The following is a 22,500-nucleotide window of genomic DNA, read 5'->3' on the forward strand; positions in this document are numbered from 1 at the left end:
TCCAGTGATTTTAATGATGAATTTTCAGCTTTATTACTCCAGTCTTCAGTCACATGATCCTTCAGCAATCACTCTAATAGTAATAATAATAATAAAAAATAATAAATAAATAAATAAATAATAATTATTATTATTATTGAATTATATTACTGAATTATTATTATTATTATTATGACAATTAGTTATAGTAATAGTAATAAAAGCAATAATGACTGGAGTAATCATTTCATTTGAAACTACATATTATAAGAAAGCAGTGATTTACAATTTAAATTGCCGCCTTGATGAATAGCCAAACTTTTGACCAGCAGTGTTTATATGCATTTTTATACAGTTAAAGTAAAAAATATAAATTATTAGCCTTCCTGTAAAATTTTATTCATTCATTCATTTTCTTTTCGGCTTAGTCCCTTTATTAATCTGGGGTCGCCACAGCGGAATGAACCGCCAACTCATCCAGCATTTGTTTTACACAGCGGATGCCCTTCCAGCCGCAACCCATCACTGGGAAACACATACACACATTTACACACACATACATACACTACGGACAATTTAGCCTACCCAATTCACCTGTACTGCATGTCTTTGGACTGTGAGGGAAACCGGAGCACCCGGAGGAACCCCACGCGAACGCAGGGAGAACATGCAAACTCCACACAGAAACACCAACTGAGCCGAGGCTTGAACCAGCGACCTTCTTGCTGTGAGGCGACAGCACTACCTACTGTGCCACTGCTTTGCCTGTAAAATTTTAATTCTTTAAAAATATTTCCCAAGTGCTGTTTAACGGAGAGATTTTTCAACACATTTCTAATCGTAATAGATTTAATAACTCATTTCTTATAGCGGTTTTTTTCTTTGACATTATGACAGTAAATAATATTTTTCAAGATACTCGTATTCAGCTTAAAGTGCTATTTAAACTTGGGTAATTATGCTAATTAGGCAAGTTTGGTTAAATAGGAAAGTCATTTGACTACAGACAAAAGCAGCTAGTAGAAATTAGTTATTAAACTTATCATGTTTCAAAATTTGATAAAAAAAAATCTGGTCTCTGTGAAACAGCACTTGGGCAATATTTAAATAAGAATACAAATTTCACAAGAAGGCTAATAATGTTGTCTTCAGCGGTGTTGCTTATATAGAAACACACATCAAAAACTCTTGCATATAAAATATGGGGAAAAATAGATTCACAACTTTTGAGAATCCATATCGAATCAAAACATATATTTTTTTAAATAATTCAACATGTACAGTTGAAGTCAGAATTATTGGCCCCCCCTGAATTATTAGACCCCCTGTGTATTTGTTTCCCCAATTTCAGTTTAACGGAGAGAAGATTTTTTTTAATAACTCAATTCTAATATCTTAGCCATGATTCCTTTTATCTTTGCCATGATGACAGCACATTATATATATATATATATATATATATATATATATATATATATATATATATATATTATTTATTATTTTTTTTATAATTATTTTTTAGGGGTTTTCACCTTTATTGATAGGACAGTGGATATTAACAGACAGGAAAGTATGGGGAACAGAGAGAGGGGAAGGATCGGCAAAGGACCTCGAGCCGGGAATCGAACTCGGGTCGCCGTGAGCACCTGGGTGCTATATGTCGACGCACTAACCACGAGGCTATTGGCGCTGACAGCACATTATATTTCACTAGATATTTTTAAGATACTAGTATTCAGCTTAAAATGACATTTAATGGCTTAACTAAGTTAATTAAGTTAGAGTTAAAGAGTAATTAGGCAAGTCATTGTATAACAGTGATTTGTTCTGTAGACTATCCAAAACAAATATTGCCTAAGGGGGCTAATAATATTGACCTTAAATAAAAATTAAAAACTGCTTTTATTCTAGCTGAAATAAAACAAATAAGACTTTCTCCAGAAGAAAAAATATTATAGGAAATACTGCGAACAATTTACTTGCTCTATTAAACATCATTTGGGAAATATTAGAAAAAGAAATAAGAATTCACAGGAGGGCGAATAATACTGACTTCAACTGGATGCAGAGTATACGGTGCAGTGTGTTTGTGCTGATCTGCTTGTCTCTGGCAGTAAAACGGGCCTGGTGTCGTCCAGCTGGGAGCGTCAGTACTTCTTCACACAGGGAGGAAACCTGATGAGCCAGAGCAGAGGAGCCGTGGCCGGAGGACTCGTCATGGACATCGACAACTGCTCCGTCATGGCCGTGGACTGTGAGGACCGACGCTTCTGCTTTCAGATCACTGCCTTCGATGGGAAGAAGTAAGTCTTTCAGATGCTTTACAATGCTCCCTTATACACCGTGTTCTAACTACACGTGATGCGGTGCCCCAACACGCAATAAAAGGTGTCTTTTCGATATAAAAGGGGTTTTGTCCTAAACATCTGCGACGTGCAAAATGTCTGTTTTAGAAACAGTGTATTTCCAGCATAAACTACTGAGACAATGATCAACTCAAGTACTGATTATGTGCTTTATTCAGTGTTAAATGCTCCCAATGTGAGTTTAAATACCATTTTACATGACATTTATTGCCATACTACTGAAAGCTGCAGCAGATAGATCACCTGTGCTAATGAGGGAGAGATGGCCACTAGTGGGCGGGGCTTTCCCCTTCTGATGACACGTACAAAGGGAGAATGTCAATCAAAGTGTTTCTGCAGACTGTTTATATCAGGGTTTCCGCAGGGTCGTAAAAAGTCTCAGATTTAAACATCTAAATTTTAGGCCTTAAAAAGTCTTAAATTCGCTGTTCTAGGTCTTAAATATTTTTGCAGAGGTCTTATTTTTCCCGATGTCCATGTAACGCTCCATCTAATGCTCATTTAAAGTCTTTTTTGTTGTTGTTGCTTGGTTTTCGTGGTGTTTTTTATTTTACTAGTCCTAATGTAATTTGCAGTATTACAACTACAAATGAGACACCATCATGCAATAGCCAATCAGCTTTCTGTTATGGAACTCAGTGCGCGCGGTGAATGTGATGGCATCGCTGTGTTTGCGGAGGTTCGTTTTGGGTGCGTGCGACATGATTTCGGCTGGCGGAGCTCACAGAATTTTTTGAGACTCGAGTGAACAGTTCGCGCGGCGCCGCATTTTATTTGAGTTGAATATGAATCACTTTGAAGAGATTTTGTCTGAAACAGGTACGACTGTACTGACGTCTTTATGATCCGTCCATGCATGATCATAGGGAGAACCAGATGACCAATAATTCTTGGCTAGAAATTGCAACAGCCGTGGGAAAGGAGGAAAGTTTTTGTAAAAGTTTGCACAAACCTGTGGGATAAGTTTGTTAAAACAAAAAAAGAGGCCATGCAAAAGTGGAGACCCAGGTGGTTTTAATATTACTGAATATGTTTTTCCACCATTCATAGGTTTTACACTGATGTATATATTACAATTTTGAATTTAAAACAATTTACAAGTTACAAACTAAAATTAAGTATATACATATATTGTATGTTTAATCAAATTAAAGTACCAATTATAAATGCAAATATATTTATATTAAAAATTATATAAAAATTACATAAATAACGCTTAAAGTAACACAAAATTAAAAATTTATTTCTCAGTGAATTAGTATTTATAATAATACTTATATCATAGCAATAATAATTATTAGTGTTTTTATATTTACTATTTTATATTTGCTGTTTACACTGTTATATATATAAAACTGTTTTTTAATATAACAATACAAGTATAAATTATATATAAATACAAATATGTATTTTTAAAAATAACATTAACATAAAAAATACATGAAAAATTAACAAAATAAAATTGTATTTCTTAGTGAATTAGTTTTATAATAATTATATTATAGCAGTTATAATTATGCTAGTATTTTATATTTACACAAACACTTTGATATAATATTGTTTTTTATATAAAAATACAAGTATAAATGATAGAAATACAAATATATTCACATTAAAAATATATAAAATTAACAAACAAATAGCACATGAAGTAACACAAAATAAAGTGATTAAAAGAGGAATAAGATGATAAAGGACTTAACTATAATTACTGAATATGTTTTTCCACCATTTATAGGTTTTACACTGATGTATATGTTACAATTTTGAATTTAAAACAATTTACAAGTTACAAACCAAAATTAAGTAACAAATTATATCTTTGATAACTGGAAAGGATTATATGAATCTATCAGTTTACAATATACTGATGGCCAATTTCTAGGCTTTATTAGTGATGATGGTCAAGAATGTTGGACAATTATTGCCTTTTTAGCTTATAAGTAGAGGAAAGAAACTAGCCAGACAGTAATGTGGGAATTGTGAAGTCGGCAAAATAAAAAAAAACGTCAGTATTTTTAGTAAGTGTACTTTTTTTTACTTTTATTCTTGCCATAATAAAAAATATAATTGTAGAGCAACACATGTTCTGTTGCCATTAAAATTTAACTTTAATAGGTAGAACAAAGGATATGAACAAAAGCAAGTGATGCATCAAAGTTTGATTTAAAAAATCTTGAATGGTTATAAAATCTTTATAATCATTATAATAAATTATTAAAATAATAAAAAAAACAATTAGTTTAAAAATCTTTAATGAAATTAATGATTTTACCGTCTGTTTTATTTGATCGCCCCCTGTCATTTAAAAGTATATCTCAATGGGGAACACGTCAAGTTTTGACATTTTCAAACATGACGTTATGATATCTGCAGAAACCCTGTATATCAAGTGTGATTATAAAAAATAGAATTAATTAATGTTTACCATTAGAAACTGGTTATATTCACACACTTCTGCCACACAACTGTGTTTAAACCCCTTATAAATGTGATTTTTGCATAATAGGTCCCATTAAAGTACTATGCTATTTCTCCCCCCCCCACCCCCCCCCCCCCCCCCTCTCTCTCTCTCTGCACTGCATATTTTATATATATGCCAAGATATTTTTTGCCCAGCTGTATTGCTCTTTTTCAGCCTTTAGTGATTCTTGGGAATCTAAAACTCCCATCAGAACCAAGCTGGATTATTTATCATGTGGTTGAACAGCGGCATGTGCCAGATATTGACTCATTCTGACTCACTGATTGTTTTTTTTTCTGTGTAGAGCTGCAGTATTACAGGCGGACAGCAGGAAAGACTGTGAGGAGGTGAGAAAACTGACTTTCACTTCATCTCATTCACACCATTTGACCACTCATGCAAAGAAATGATTATTCTACTGTTCAATTCAATAAATTTGTTCATTTAAGTTATTAATTTTTTAATTTCAAACAAGAACACATTGAGAAGTGACAGTAATGTTGACCATATTCTGCTAGACGGAAATATGGTCGTTTTTGCGATAGTTTGAGCTTCCATTTCAGTTGCCTATGGGAGAAATGACTTGGAATAATAAACAGCAGAATACGGTCAAACTACACGCTCTTTAAATAAAGTGTGCACATAATACACACAAAGCAGAGTAATATAATTAGAAAATATCAGTTTGCAATCTCAAGCAGCAGAACGAGCAGGTGTTTATAACTTCTAAAAATGAATGGAAGTGAATGAGCCTGGAGGTCTGGAGAAAACAATTCCAATGGTTGCACATGCTCATACTTGAAGAAAAAGCTCAATCAAAGTCCCTTTAAGGCAAGTCATTTAACTCAGTGGCCATCTTTGAAATGCCTCTAGGGCAGTATGCTCAGGCATTCTGTTTGAAATCGCTTGCCAAGCTTACGATTGAATTTTATATTACAAATCACCAATAAAATTAAACAACAACTGTCTCTTTAATTTAATTTCTAAACATCCATATCACACAAAATCTGCAGAAACTTATGTCTGGTCTGAGCCCCTCCCCTGTAGTATTGTCAGACTACAGCAATTGATGATTGGCTCCTGTACTTGAAGGTGGGCTTTATCCGTCATATAACGATTGCTGGTTGGCTCATGTACTAGTAGGCGGGGCTTTATTCACCATATTGACTGTTACACTTTTCCCCATTCAAAAAGAGACGAGTGATATGTCTAGAGATATGTTCTAGAGTCTTTGGCTCAATATGATGTCACAAAAGATTAAATAAAAATCAAAGCTGTTCTTTTGAATACTTAATTGATCAAAGGATCCTGAAACTCAACATCCAGGTTTCTTGACTAACCGCATCTGTTTAATGTTTATCATTTTTATTTTATTTATTTATTTATTTTTCAGATTTATTTTGTGTTGTCACTTGTCACTTTATGTACACTGGAAGCTTCTGTAACCAAAACAAATTCCTTGTGTGTGTGAAGCACACTTGGCAATAAAACTGATTCTGATTCTGATTCTGATTCTGAAACAATGCATCAAAGTCTTCACATAATGTTTTAACTGTTTTCATAATAATAATAATAATAATAATAATAATAATAATAATAATAATAATAATAAGGAAAACCTTTATTCTGTTTTTTTTTGCATTTTTTTTACTGTATCTTCACTTATATTTCCTCAAATTGAAAGCATTTTTACAATTAAAATAAGCATGAATAAAGGGAAACTAGAAAGAAATCTGTCAGAAGGTATAAATAATATTAAATTATTATTTTTTTAATAGTTTGTTTTTTTAGCCTCTTTTGAATTTTTTTCTTTTTTAAATATTTCCCAAGTGATGTTGAACAGAGCAAGGAAATTTTCACAGTATGTCTGATAATATTTTTATATTATTTGTTTAATTTCAGCTAGAGTAAAAGCAGTTTTAAATTTTTTAAACCCATTTTAAGGTCAAAATTAAAAGCTATATTTTTTTGATATTCTACAGAGCAAACCATCGTTATACAATAACTTGCCTAATTACCCTAACCTGCCTAGTTAACCTAATTAACCTAGTTAAGCCTTTAAGCTGTATAGAAGTGTCTTGAAAAATATCGAGTCAAATATTATTTACTGTCATCATGGCATGGTTATTAGAAATGAGTTATTAAAACTATTATGATTAGAAATGTGTTGAAAAAAATCTTCTCTCTGTTAAACAGAAATTAAAAAATAAACAGGGGGCTAAAAATTCAGGGGTGCTAATAATTCTGACTTCAACTGTATTTGTTCTAATTTTCTTATATTATAAATAAATGAAACAATTGTTTTTCATTCTTTTATTTGAAATATTTTCTCTGGTTATTCGAAGCTCTTCTGTCCTCATTTGTAACTGGCTTTGGATAAAAGTGTCTGCTCAGTAAATAAATGTAAATGCAGTAACAAAAATGATGTTAGAAAAAATGCATAGTTGTCATGCCACAATAGGAAATATTGTTAAATATTGTTATTTATTGCTCAATACATACATTTATTAACATTGTTAAGAAAAAAATTAAAGAAAATACCAGCAATTTTTTTTTATATAGAAATTTATAAATATTATTTCATGGAACTGTGCTAACAATGTATTTTGAATGAATATTATAATAATAGTATTGCTTATTAGTTATTATTAGTTATATTGATACGAATTATATTTATTAGTTAATGTTAGTTATAATGCGTTAAATAATGTTAAATGTTGTCCTTTCTGTAAAGTGTTCCCACAATGTACCTTAAAATGTTATTATATTAATATATTTGTCCATGTAACATTTTTTAATCTAGATTTTCTGCTAAATACGACTCTAAACATCCAGTTCAACCAATTGACAAACAATTCCTGCTTTTTCTTACATTTCAGTGGATTGCAACAATAAACAACATCTCTAAGAGGATATACCTCAGTGAAAACCCAGAGGTGAGTGTAGAGTTCACTCTTATTGGCATCAAATGCAGTAAAAGCTAAAGCTCTTTAAGTATCACTGAAGATCACTGGTGCAGGATTTCTAATGTTTTTCTGCTGAATGCAGGAGATCGCAGCCAGAGTGAATCAATCCGCTCTGGAGGCCGTGACTCCTTCACCGTCTTTCCAGCAGAGACACGAGAGCTTCAGACCAAACACGTGAGTGATTTCAACTCAATACTGCAGAGCTTTATCACTCTGTTTTTATATAGGAGATAATCATTAGTCTTAAATGTGCAGTGAGGGTGGCACAGTGGTTAGCACTGTCGCCTCACAGCAAGAAGGTTGCTGGTGCAAATCCCGGCTGCCCTCTCTGTGTTGGCGTGGGTTTCCTCCGGGTGCTCCGGTTTCCCCCACAGTCCAAACAAATGCGCAATAGGTGAATTGATTAACTAAATTGGCCATAGTGTTTGATTGTATGGGTGTTTCCTAGTACTGTGTATTACAGATGCATGGATCAGCTGAAATATCACCCGAATGCGAGGCATCATACTAATCATCTACCCGCCATCCACCTGCACATATAATTTTATCTGATATATTTATATATCCGCACCCGCCCCGCCCCGATCATCACTTTAATAATTATAATTCTTTGCTTTAAGCATGGTGATAGGTCAGCGTGGATCGTTCATTATTAACAGCTGATTCAGTGAGCTAATCTGTGCATCCCTTGCCAGAGACAACATGGAAGGGGCGTACTGTATATCAAGGCAGCACAGGTCCACACATGCATCCACGAGACTAGACTTAACTTTCAGTGGTGTTTTTTGCTGTCCTGGTGAATGTAAGAACTTAAAGTTCTCATCTGACTTGACCGGCCTTTCGATTTAACACACACATGAAGTTGATGTACAGGTCTTGTGGTTTACCCAGCACTTGATTCATCCTTGTTAATCAGAGCTGTCGCTAGACCCAATTTACTGGGTCACGATCCTCAGTAAAAATCACCAGTGCCCCATTAAATGCATTGAGATATGATTTACTTCATATGCAAGTGTATTTATTGAGAGTGATAATTCAGAAATAAAGACGTTATTCTCTATGTGCAACCGAACCAACGCTGGTGAAAACAATGTAGTTTAATTCTGACCAGAACCAGGAAATCGGAGCACATCACACCTGTCCTCAGGTCTTTACACTGGCTCCCAGTTACATTCAGAATAGATTTTAAAGTATTATTACTGCTCTATAAATCACTAAATGGCCTAGGACCTCAATACATTATAGATATGCTCACTGAATACAAACCTAACAGATCACTCAGATCTCTAGGATCAAATAAATTAGAAATCCCAAGAGTTCAGTCAAAGCAGGGTGAATCGGCTTTCAGCTACTAACAGCGCCCCCTGCTGCTGGAATCAGCTTCCAGAGAGATTATCAGATGTGCTCCAACATTAGGCACCTTCAAATCAAGATGGAAAACACATCTGTTTAGCTGTGCCTTTACTGAATGAGCACTGTGCTACATCCGACAGATCGAACTACTATGTTTTTATCTTCTTTTTCATTCTTTTATAACACATTTTATCTGTCTTTATGCTTATTTATTTATTTTTTTTAATTATTTTTTTTTATTTTCTTATACTTGTTTCTTTTATTCATGTTTGTTTAAAGCACTTTGAATTGCCACTGTGTATGAAATGTGCTATATAAATAAACTTGCCTTGCCTTGCCTTTAACTCTTAATCTTCTCCCAGTGTGAGTCCCGGTTGTTAACATGCATGCCAAAAAAGTAGGCTACTTGCTGCTTACGCGCCGCTCATGCGTTTTAAAACCAACATAACAGCCTTTTTTATTTTGCAAGTCGACAAAACTAAAGTTTAAACAATATGATGGTGATCTTACTAAGCATGCCTCCTGATAGACTTTTTTGTATGAAGCAAAAAGGAGGGATGAGGAGTCAGGAAGGGTAAGACTTAATAAACCTAATTCTCTGCCATGTGTAAAGTCTAAGACAACAAATAATTCTATAAAACATCATTTTTTTTTGTATTTTATTGAATTGTCTATAGAATTTCATTCAAATGAAGTTAATATTTATGCAAAAGATTTCTTAAATGATCTTAGCATATCACTCCAGTTGTGTCTTAACATTGTTTTCCAGTTACATTTAAGTATATTTAGAATAATAATTGTATATCAACAATAATACTTTTATTTATATATATATATATATATATATATATATATATATATATATATATATATATATATATATATATATATATATATATATATATATATATATATATATATATATATATATATATATATATATATATATATATATATATATATAGTAGCAACGCCCCTGTTGTTAACTACTTTGCTGAATTGCTCCCACATGCCACTTTTCTTTCTTTCCTTCCTTTTGTTTTGTTTTTAATTCTTTCTTTTTAAGTTTCTGTCAGATCAGTTTCGCCTGTTGCATTGGTAAGCAGAAGGCGACTACATCACAGAACAACACACTTTGTGCTCATCGATTCCTCCATGTGCTCTTTCTTAATGCACTGCTGTGTGTTTTTGCTCCTGAAGGCAGGGTAAAGTGAAAGCGTCCCGTTCAGGCAGTCAGTGCTCTGTGGGCTCCGAGTCTCCGGCTCTGTCGGCTCTGTCTCTGGATTCACTGGTGGCTCCTGATACTCCGATACAGTTCGACATCATTTCCCCGTCAGCGAGGAGCACACGAGTCAGACCAAGAGCAGTGCACAGGGCAGGTCTGAGCTCAAATACTGAATATTCACAACTATTTAATGTTGATTATTGTTTATTAGGCTTAAACATAAAGCACTGGTTTGTGTCTTTCCACTTTGCTGAAAGAAGGACCAACCCGTTTGGGGAATCTGGAGGATCACAATCTGAAGAAAGCGAAGGTAATGTTATGAAGGAATATGTGTTTTGGTTTATACTTTAAAGGTGACTATTGTGCCCACTTTTTACAAGATGTATAAATCTCCGATGTCCCTAGAGCGTGAGTATGTGAAGTTTCAGCTCAAAATACCACACAACTAATGTTTTATAACTCTCTGAAACTGACCCTTTTAGGCTTCGATCCTAATTGTGGCGTTTTGGTGACTGTAGCTTTAAATTTAAACGAGATTGTGTTCTTTTTAAAAGAGGGTGGAGCTACGAAGACCTGTGTATCAGCATAGTGGCAGAATCAAGACTCTAGTGGGCGGGGCTTTCCCCCTCTGATGACACGTACAAAGGGAGAATGTCAATCAAAGTGTTTCTGTTTTTATTAAGTGTGATTATAACAAAAAGAATGAATCAGTTTTTACCATTAGAGGCTGCTTATATTCACACTTTTGCCCCAAATCTGGGTTTAAACCCCTTATAAAAGTGATTTTTGCATAATAGGTGCCCTTTAAATTGCGGACAAAGCATTTAATTGATATGTAGTGACAATAAAGACAAATACAGGTCCACACAGAATCTGTGCCTGCAGGAAACTACAGATTTAGGCGGATTGTTGAGTCATTCAGTCTGTTTAGTTATGTGAATATGTGTAAATATTTATTTGTTCAGTTTATTATGTTCTTGATTGAAATGCTGTTGTGTAGATCAGTGTTTCCCAACCCGGTTCCTGGAGGCACACCAACAGTACATATTTTGGATGTCTCCCTATTCTGACCCATTAACTTCAGGTGTTGGAGTCTCTTCTGATGTTATGATGAGTTGATTCAGGTGTGTTTGATTAGGGAGAGGTTGAAAATGCGGACTGTTGGTGTGCCTTCAGGAACAGGGTTGGGAAACACTGCTGTAAATGATTTATGTACAATATAATTTGTGAAGTAATTTTAGTGAATATGAAAGACCTACTTAGTTTACCAAACAAGTGGATCTAATTCCATTTGAATTAAAGTTATGTAAAGTTTAAGTTTTCAGCTTTTATACTCTCAAGATTATTTTGTTTAAATCCGCAGAGCTATTTTAATCGAACTTCTGAGCAGAAATGGCAAAAAATCCACATATTAGAAAATTAAATTCGTAATGATATTTCACATTATTACTGTATTCTTGATCAAGTAAATGCAGCCTTTGCCTTTGGTGCCTTTTTTGAATGGTTTTCTAATGGCTGTGAGCATTTTGTGCGCTCCTTATGGGTCCTGTGTGCAGGCCCGGATTGGCTAATCTGGAGGAGCGGGAGAATTCCCGGTGGTCCGGTTAGTTTTTTGGCCGCTAGGGCCGGTGTCTACCTGCACTCACAGCAGTTGTACTTTTTTATTTATTTATTTATTTATTTATTTATTTATTTATTTATTTATTTATTTATTTATTTATTTTTACCATAGTCTCACTCTTTTTATTCATTATTTTATCACAACTCTTCTCTTCTTATTTATTTTCTCGTAGCCCCGTGAGCAAAATGACTGCAGCCTGCAAGTTAATGATTACGTAATTATCATTCGACTCCCCAACAGCGGCACCTTGCTCATCATCAGCAAAATCATTTGTTAAGAGATACATGAGAGATGAAAAATTAATAATAAAAGGCACAAAGGGGGCGCTGAAAAGGCCAGTATTAAAAAAAGAAAGCTCTAGAAACTGACGGAGGCAAATATACCAAAATGATAAAATTTTTCATTAAATCCAGCGGCAGCGAGAGTACAACACATAAAGACAGTGAAACGGCTGTTAAGTTAATGTTAAGCTAGTTAGGAGCATTGCAAAACAACAATGTCTGCAAACCACCGTTTATTTGCTGAACTTTTTTCTAGTACTGTAGTCCTTCAGCAGCAGACTCTAGTCAAGTTTGCTGCTGACAGTGATGAGCCAGGCTCTGTAACATTACCAAGCACCGGTCATGAGCCCAACACAGGCAGGATTGTCATTGAGTGAATATAAGAATTCGAATACTTCATATAAATATTAATGAATATTACATCTGCTCAATGAAAAATGCCCAGAGACAATTAATGAAATCAGATGATTCACTACATAAATACCTCTGACTTAACTTGATCAGAAAGCTAAAAAGGGGAATAAAAGATGAAGCCATCATAAGAAACTAATATTGCGGTTAAAAATGTCTTGCAGATAACTGCAATACGTGTTTTATTCTTTATTTGTGTTTAAGGACTGGATATCTGTAAACAATTTTGCACAGAATATATATTCAGATATTGCAGAAAAGGACATTGTGATGTGTTAAAGAATAGTGCTGGAGATTTTGCTACCCTTTAATGATCTCATATTTATGAAAAATATTTGATGTTGTGAAGTAGCTGTTTCCTTGAAAAAGACAGTATAATGTCATTAGAAAATGTATTTTAATTTTAATCCTTATTTTATACGCATAGCTTAATTTATATTTGTATTTATTTGATTTTTTTTTTCATTTCAAGGTTTGGATATGAGCCCTAACTCTTACAGACAATAGATTCTGATACTGGTAATCATTACATTGTGTTAACTGTTTAAATAAATCTTCACTGTGAAGTACTGAATTGGAAATGATGTCATTTTAATTGGCTAAATAGTCAGTCGTGAACTGAAGAGGGCCAGTCTAAGGCTTGAAACTCCATAGCTGAAAAGGAGTCCCACTCCGGCCCTGCCTGTGTGTCTCGCGTTTTAACCCTTTTACTCTGTGTGCCTGTAGTGCAGTTGGAAAAAATGATTTATTTTTATGTAATATAATTTTAGGAGAAACACAATTCATAGAGATAATGTTGGTCTGAAATCCATTGTGTGCATTTTATTTAACAGTATCTGCATCTACTGGACATTTGATTTATTGTATCTGTGTTTAATCACGCACAACAACACCAGAGACTTTTATGGTTGTTGTTTTGATCTATATATTGTTGGTGTGTTTTCAGACTCGATCCTGCACCAGTTGTTTATCGTGCGGTTCCTGGGCTCTATGGAGGTGAAGGCCACAGAGAGCTCAGACGTCATCTATGAGACCATGAGGCAGATCCTGGCCGCTCGAGCCATTCATAACATCTTTAGGATGACTGAATCGCATCTGCTAGTCACCTGCGAATGCCTGAAGTGAGTGTATACCATCTATCAGTCTCACATGAAGAATACTGTAGTCATTTATATTAGCTACTACAGTGTTTTTGAACCAAAACATAGTAAAGTACTTGAATTAATCTGTTGTGGTAATTCTATAATTGCTAATGATTTAGTATTTACTTTAAATTACTATAGTGTTTTTCATGTGGTTTAGTCTCACACTGCACTGAACTCATCCAGGACTAATGCAGGCCATGAACATGAAGTATCATTTGAACAAAACCCAAACCAAATCATAAAACGGCAGCCGTCTTTACAGTGTTTATTCACCTTAGCTAATGTTAACAAGATTTTAGCAACATGCTAATATATTGTTACACACGTTAATAACATGCTAGCAATCATGTTGTCAAAATGTTAAACATTCATTATTAAAATGTGTTAATGTGTATAAGAAGCATGCTATAATTGTGCGAGAAACATGTTAGCAAAATGCTAAAACATATCATCAACATGTTTAAATTAGTAATGGTCATAATGTTAGAAAAATGCTATTATGAAAGAAACATGTTAGCAAAATGCTAAAACATGATGTCATCCATGTGTTTTAATTTATTAATGTATATAATGTTAAAAACATGCTGAAACAAGTAAAAAACATGTTAGCAATGTGTCAACATCAGCATGCTAAAAAAGCTCAAATGTTAGAAACTTGATTAAACAAATTGTTAGAAATATGTTAGCAATGTGTTAAAATCAAGGTGTTAAAATGTGTTAACTTGTATGACATGTCAGAAACTTGCTAAAATCATGCTAGAAACATGTTAGCTCAATGCTAAAACATGCTGTCATTGTGTTAAAATGCATTAACATATACATGTTAAAACAAGTTAGAAAAATGCTAATGCTAAGAATGTTCTAAAACAAGTTTGAAACTAAACAACTTGCTGACATCAAATTATGCTTTAAAAAGTTATCAACATGTTAGGAACATGTTAACAGTGTGTTAAAAATCTGCTTAAAACATGCTATCAAGTTTCTAAAACGTTAGAAACATGGCAAAACAAGTTATAATCATGCTAGCAACTTTCTTAAATGTTAACAACTTGCTATAACTTATTAGAAACACATTAGCAAATATGCTAGAAACCTAAACATGCTACCAATGTTATTGTTAGAAACATGCTGAAACAAGTTAGATACATGTTAGCAATGTGCTAAAATATCAGCGTGCTAAAATAAGCTAAAATGTATTTAAACAAGTTGCTAGAAACACATTAGCAACATTAAAATATGTTAGAAACCTAAACATGCTACCAATGTTAATGTTAGAAACATGCTGAAACAAGTTAGATACATGTTAGCAATGTGCTAAAATATCAGCGTGCTAAAATAAGCTAAAATGTATTTAAACAAGTTGCTAGAAACACATTAGCAACATTAAAATATGTTAGAAACCTAAACATGCTACCAATGTTAATGTTAGAAACATGCCGAAACAGGTTAGAAACATGTTAGCAATGTGCTAAAACATCAGCATGCTAAAATAAGCTAAAATGTATTTAAACAAGTTGCTAGAAACACATTAGCAACATTAAAATATGCTAGAAACATAAACAAGCTACCAGTATTAATGTTAGAAACATGCTAAAACAAGTTAGAAACATGTTAGCAATGTGCTAAAACATCAGCGTGCTAAAATGTATTTAAACAAGATGCTAGAAACATGTTAGTAATTGCTAAAACATACTATTAGGTGTTAAAATGCATTGTCATGTTAGAAACATGCTAGAAAAATGTTAGCTCAATGGTAAACCTTGCTGTAACACTTAAAATCTTGAGGTGTATATATATATATATATATATATATATATATATATATATATATATATATATATATATATATATATATATATATATATATATGTATGTGTGTGTGTGTGTGTGTGTGTGTGTGTGTGTGTGTATGTGTGTGTGACGAGTTTAAAGTCATGTAAACAATCCCATAGTTTCTGATTCTGATGTTCTGTATGTTTCTTTCAGGCTCATTGACCCACAGACGCAAGTCACCAGATTACGGGTATACATACTACAGGAGCTATTTCATGGCCTTTTAGGGTTTATTCAGTGTTCACAACTCCTCTGTAAACTGTTCTGAAGTCAGTGCTTGTTTTTTTTCTCCGCAGTTTCCGCTCTCCAGTGTGGTTCTGTGTGCGTCGCATCAGGAGAACAAGCGTTTGTTTGGTTTTGTGCTGCAGACAGCAGGAGGACGAGCAGACGGGCAGCCTGTTACTGTCTGCTACATCTTTGAGTCAAACAATGATGGAGAGAAGGTAAAAACACAATCACATTTACACTTCTAAACCAAATGTTTCACTGGATTGTAAAAATTGTCTTTTACTTTTAAAGTTTTTCCCAAGATTTAATAGAGAGATTTTTTCAGCACATTTCTAAAGATAATAGTTTTAATAACTCATTTCTAATAACTGATTTATTTTATCTTTGCCATGATGACAGTAAATAATATTTGACTAGATATTCTTTAAGATGCTATTATTCAGCTTAAAGTGACACTTGAAGCCTTGACCACACTGTGAATAAATTCTTGCTGCCTTAAATTGTTTAGTTGAATCTAGTCATCTCAACTTGCATCAATCCAACTAACTCAAAATATTAAGTTAAACGTTGAATAACTAAATCAAATGCAGTTAAAACCGGATTGAGTTATTAAAAAACTGAAGCAACATAAAAATATTTGTTGTCTTGACTTTTTGTGATTACATTTTTTACAGTGTAGGTTTACTAGGCAAGTCATTGCCAACAGTGGTTTGTTCTGTCAAAAAATAATTAATTAATCAAAATAATTAATCAAAACATATTAATATTGCTAATAATATTGTTTTTAAATTAGTTTTCTCTCTTTTTTTATTCTAACCGGACATAAAGAAATAAGACCTTATAAGATAGAAACATATTATTGGAAATAGTGTGAAAAATGTCCTTGCTCTGTTAAACAGCACTTAGGAAAAAATTTCAGAAAGAAAATCAAGTCTTAAAGTGCAAATTGAGGGTGCTTTCATACGTTTGGCATATGTGAATCCAGCAATCGCGCTCGGATCTGTGCCAGAACAATCGGTCCGAGATCGCCTAAATGAGGTTGTCTCTGCTCGATTGAAACGAACTGTGGAGCGGATCGATTGTAGTGAGAAAGCAATGCGATTCGAGCCCGGCTAAATCACAGTGTATTATGGATATGTAATAGATATATATACGGCTATATGAAGAGAGAATTATGAGTAGGGCGGGATGTCTTTACTACCGGTAAATGTGCGTTTCATGTCAAATATGAAAGTGAAAGCATGCTAACTATTAATGAGAGCTGTTTATCTGTTAGGAAATCTGACCGAACTGCAGTCTTGGTTTATCTGTTATCTCTCTATGTAATGTAAAGCCTATAATGCATAATTCCAGCCAACAGCTCTGTATGAGAAAGTCTTACCTCTGATTTATACTTGGTGACGATGTCTGTGGGTGTCAACATTCAAAAATAAAGCGTAGCTTTCCGCTTATAATGTCTTACTGCTCATTGCCATAATTAAAATAAGGACGCATGACAGCTGAGCGGGACTCTGCAAAATAAACCTTGAAATTCTGACCAATGTGAGGAGAGGTTACTTTATTTATTTTATTTTATTTTATATTTTATTTAATAATATATATATTATTATTTTTTTTTATTTATTTATTTATTTATTTTTTTTACCTCAGCTCCCCTTAAAATAAAAATCTTGAAATCGCCCCTGCTCACACATGACTTGTTTTAGCTATTTTCGTCCGTTTAGAAACTTAGCCGTGTGAAAGTGAAACTGTACCAAGAACAAAGTGCAACATTGTAATTTTAATCCCTGTTTCAGAACAAGACAATCGATCTACAGGTGTGAAAGCTCTGAAAGACTTCCCTAAAAGAAAAAAATCTTGCTGCCTTCATTTTTTTAAGTTGAATCAAATGAACTTGAGCTAGTCATCTCAACTTACATCAATCAAACCAACTAAAAATAGTAGGTTGTTAATGCATAAACTGCAAGTTTATGCAATTGAAACCTGATTAACTTATTAAAATAATTTGAAGCAGCATAAAAATATTTGCTCTTGGCTTTTTGTCATTATGATTTTTACTTTGTAGTCATTGGACAACACAGTTTTTTTCTGTAGCTAATTAAAAAATATTGCTAATACTATTGTTTTTAAATTGCTAATAGTATTGCTAATACTATTGCTTTTTTTTAAATTCCAGCCAAACATAAAGAAATAAGACTTTCTAAGATATGAAATATTATAGGAAATATTGTGGAAAAATGTCTATCCTGTGTTAAACAGCACTTCTAAAGAAATTAAAGAAAGAAAATCAAATTTCAAAAGAAAATTCACACATTTTGCGATCTTGTTGACCTCATCTTTTCTGAATGTTAGATCTGTGACAGTATAGGCCTGGCCAAGCAGATCGCCCTCCACTCTGAGATGGTGAGAACATTTAGGATTTTTACATATTTATTTCAAATGCATGTTCTGTAAAATGCAAACAATAATATGGATGTATTTAATTCTGACAGGACCGCAAAGCCTCACAGAAACAGAAAGAGCTGGACAAAGCCAAGGAGAAACAGCAGGAAGAACTCCATAAACAAAAACAGATCGAGAAGGTGACAGATCAACTATTTACTTCATTAAAATACACTAAAAATGTAGACATTTCATATAACTATTATCTATTTGACTGAATAGTTAAAAACAAATCTGTTCTTTTGATGTAAAGAGGAATTTTCAGTATTACTACTCCAGATATTCTGTGTTACATGATTCCTTTGAAAACATTATAATATGCTGATTTGAGCTCATCAATAATGTGGGATTATCAGTGATGATAAATTAGAATAGTATATTAATGAGAAAGCGAAATATTTTCTTGGGAATCATTATCTCTCTTTTTCTGCTATTGTTTGGTGAAAGTTTAAAATTATTAATTTCTAAAAAAAGAAAAAAAAACTCTTAAAAAATGAATAATTGAATAAATATCCAAACTAATTAATTATTATTGATGATGAAAATGGCTTAATTCTTCTGTAGAAATTGATACAGTTTATTTCTGCATTCATTGACAGGCATTAAATGAATAAAAAACAACAGTAATGACTTTTTGTAATGTTACATAAGTCATTACTGTTGTTTTTTATTAATTTCATGCATCTTCGCTGAATAAAAATACACACAAAAAATTATATATATATATATATATATATATATATATATATATATATATATATATATATATATATATATATATAGATATGTATTAAAGAGAAGGGAAATTTTATTATTATATATATTTTATTATATATATATATATATATATATATATATATATATATATATATATATATATATATATATATATATATATATATATATATATATATTAAAGAGAAGAGAAATTTTATTATTATTATATATTAATACTTTATATTTTAGTAAAAATCATGACGCAATTTATTTCTGTTGTCTTTGTAGAAAGTTTTAATTTCATTTTTGCTGAATAAGCAGTGCAAAAGTTTTTAAAATAAATAAATAACCCTAATTTTATTTGATTTAAACTCTATTTATTTATTTATTTATTTTTATTAGCACTTTACTGTTATTATTATTTAATTATTTATCTTTTAGTTATTTATTACTATTATAAAATATTTTATCTGTTGTTTGTTGTTTATATAATGTTTGTTGTTGTTTTTGTGTGTTGTTGTAGTTCTTGTTTTCTTTTGTAATGTATTTTTCAAGTATATAAATAAAACGTTAAACAAACAAACAAACAAACAAACAAACAAATAAATGTCCAAACCGGCAGGATCTGGAGGAACAGAGTCGTCTGATTGCCGCCTCTAGTCGACCAAATCAACCAGCAGCAGATGGACAGTTCTTGGTCCTTAGCAACAGCCAATCAGAAGACAGCGACGCTGGAGAGGAGGGGCAGAAAAAGGGTGAATCAGAAGCCTGATAACAACCCATCTGTACTGGGATTCAGCGAATATTACTTCCTGTTTTTTGTTGTTTTTTTTCTCCAATGTGGCCTGCAGGAGCAGCAATTTAATATGTGACTGCAAAATATGATAAAAACAAATCATGTGGGACATTTTGGGGAGTTATTTGTAAGAATCCTGTATTTTTTACCATATCCGTTATTATTGAACTGCATTTGCTTTTAAGAGGGTTTTATATATGTATGGATGTGTGTGTCCATGAATCCACTACCATGTTGCTTTATTTCCAAGAAATTGCACGTGTGAATAACAGATTTGTAATTAATACTGTACGTCGGGCTTAATTCGTTCACTAACAATGATCTAAAGCTGTATATTCAGAGTGAATTTCAGTGAAGGTAACATTTTGAATTAAATAAATGTTCATAATCTGGTTAGACGAAATGCAAAATATATTTCAGAATTTTTTTTTACAGAAATATGAACCATTCTTGAAAGGTTACGTGAGATTCACTTTGCAAATGATTTTATTAGGTTATATCTTGTCATTACACTATCATTGTAATTTTTTTTTTTTTAGTCTATAAGCTGCTTAATAAGTTTTACGTCTCCAAACACATCTTTTTGATTCATCCTACAGTGTAAGAGATATCTGTTAATGAACCGTTTCTGTGTTTTGTGATTCACTTTTGCTTTATTTGCTGTTGTGAATTGCAGTATGGGATGTTGATCTCTGCTCTGCCCACTTTTAATGTTGAAAATTCAACTCTACAGTTTAACAAAGTTAAACTTTTATTGACACTTTTTAGCTTGAAATAATATAATATATAAGAAATAAGTGTGTAAAATTACAGAAAATGTGCTGGCAGTTTATTACAAGGTTTTTGTAGCGTACTAAACAACACCTACCCATACAATATAGCACTGCAAACTATTAAAAATGTTCACAAAAGTCACTTTTTACAACTTTTTTTAGATTAAAAGTTGTTGGATGAAAGATTAAGGTCCCATAATGCAATTCAAATGCATAAGTAAATAAATATAAACATAAATCACAAAAAACTGGTAATTTACGGATATTTACAGTGTTTTATATGAGCATTATTTCTTGTCTAAAATCATGTGATCAAATAGCTTAAGACTTTATTTGTATAACACAGATGTATTGAAGACTGCATTGTTTACATTTGCACATATTGGCTCAGTATATTGAAAAATGCTTCAGTTGCAAATACAAGAAGCCAGATCAGTCTCAAAAATAATACATTTACAGAATATAATTCATACATTCACAATTACAAAATCCAATTCGTAAGTCCAAAACACAATTCGTAAATTCAAAACATGATTCAAAAATATACAAATCCAATTCGTAAATTCAAAACTTAATTCAAAAATACACAAATCCAATTTGTAATTTAGAAATTGATTCATTAATACACGAATCCAATTCGTAATTTCAAAACACCATTCAAAATACACAAATTCAATGAGTAAAAATCAAACACGATTCAAAAATACACAAATCCAATTTGTAATTCAAAATGCAATTCGTAAATACACAAATACAATACGTAAATTCAAAACACGATTCAAAATACACAAATCCAATTTGTAAATTCAAAAAACTTTGTAAATAAACAAATCCAATTCGTAAATTCAAATCACGATTCATAAATACAAAAATCCAATTTGTAAATTTAAAACACGATTTAAAAATACTCAAATCCAACTCGTAAACTCAAAACACTTTGTAAATACAAAAATCCAATTTGTAAATTCAAAACAATTTGTAAATACAGAAATCCAACTTGGGATTTCAAAACGCGATACGCAAATACACAAATCCAATTCGTGAATTCAAAATGCGATTCGGAAATGATAAATTCCAACTCGAAAATTCAAAACGCGATTCGTGAATTCAAAACACGATTCGTTAATACACAAATCCAATTTGTAAATTAAAAACACGATTCAAAAATACATAAATCCAATTCGTAAATTCAAAACGTGATTGGTAAATACACCAATCCAGTTCGTGAATTCAAAACGCAATTAGTAAATAAACATATATAATTTGTGAATTCAAAACGCAATTCGTAAATACACAAATCCAATTCGTGAATTCAAAACCCAATTCATAAATACACAAATCCAATTCGTAAATTCAAAATGTGATTCGTAAATACACAAATCCAATTTGTGAATTCAAAACGCAATTCGTAAATACACAAATCCAATTCGTAAATTCAAAACATGATTCGTAAATACACAAATCAAATTTGTAAATTCGAAACACAATTCATAAATACACAAACCCAATTTGTGAGTTCAAAACGCGATTCGTAAATTCAAAATGCGATTCGTAAATACACAAATCCAGTTAATTTGGTGAAAAAATGTATGATTTTTACTTGTGAATTAACTAATTGTGTGCTGTATTTATGAATTGTGTTTTGAATTTACAATGTGGATTTTGTAAATGTGAATTGTGCGCATGAATTTTATATTGTAAATGTAATATGTTTGAGACTGATCTTGCTCCATAATAGCGTTGAAATTATTTTGCTCCTGAAATGGTGGAGGTTGCACAGAAAGTTACTGGATCAAACATAGTCTGATTAATTGATTTGCTTTGTTTGAGTATTAGCAGACGTTACGGTTCGTATACTGTCAGAAATCGGCACTTTTTGTTTCATTGTAATCTGTAAAAA

The 22,500-nt window shown here is 32.3% G+C and overlaps 1 protein-coding gene across 1 annotated transcript in view; it reads left to right on the plus strand.

The window, feature by feature from the left end:
- Window positions 1-22,500, plus strand: part of appl1 (adaptor protein, phosphotyrosine interaction, PH domain and leucine zipper containing 1) — a 31,188-nt gene that overhangs the window by 8,640 nt on the left and 48 nt on the right. Inside the window, 13 exon segments of the mRNA XM_056468337.1 lie at window positions 2,094-2,282; window positions 5,114-5,156; window positions 7,689-7,745; window positions 7,858-7,949; window positions 10,329-10,453; window positions 10,456-10,507; window positions 10,611-10,663; window positions 13,613-13,787; window positions 15,798-15,834; window positions 15,941-16,087; window positions 18,225-18,275; window positions 18,365-18,454; window positions 19,654-22,500. The exon segment at window positions 19,654-22,500 is cut by the window's right edge and continues 48 nt beyond it. Of these exon segments, the coding sequence (XP_056324312.1) occupies window positions 2,094-2,282; window positions 5,114-5,156; window positions 7,689-7,745; window positions 7,858-7,949; window positions 10,329-10,453; window positions 10,456-10,507; window positions 10,611-10,663; window positions 13,613-13,787; window positions 15,798-15,834; window positions 15,941-16,087; window positions 18,225-18,275; window positions 18,365-18,454; window positions 19,654-19,803 (1,261 nt within the window). The 3' untranslated portion in view covers window positions 19,804-22,500.

Source organism: Danio aesculapii, chromosome 11 (assembly GCF_903798145.1).
Source record: "Danio aesculapii chromosome 11, fDanAes4.1, whole genome shotgun sequence".
In the NCBI taxonomy this organism is placed as follows: Eukaryota; Metazoa; Chordata; class Actinopteri; order Cypriniformes; family Danionidae; genus Danio; species Danio aesculapii.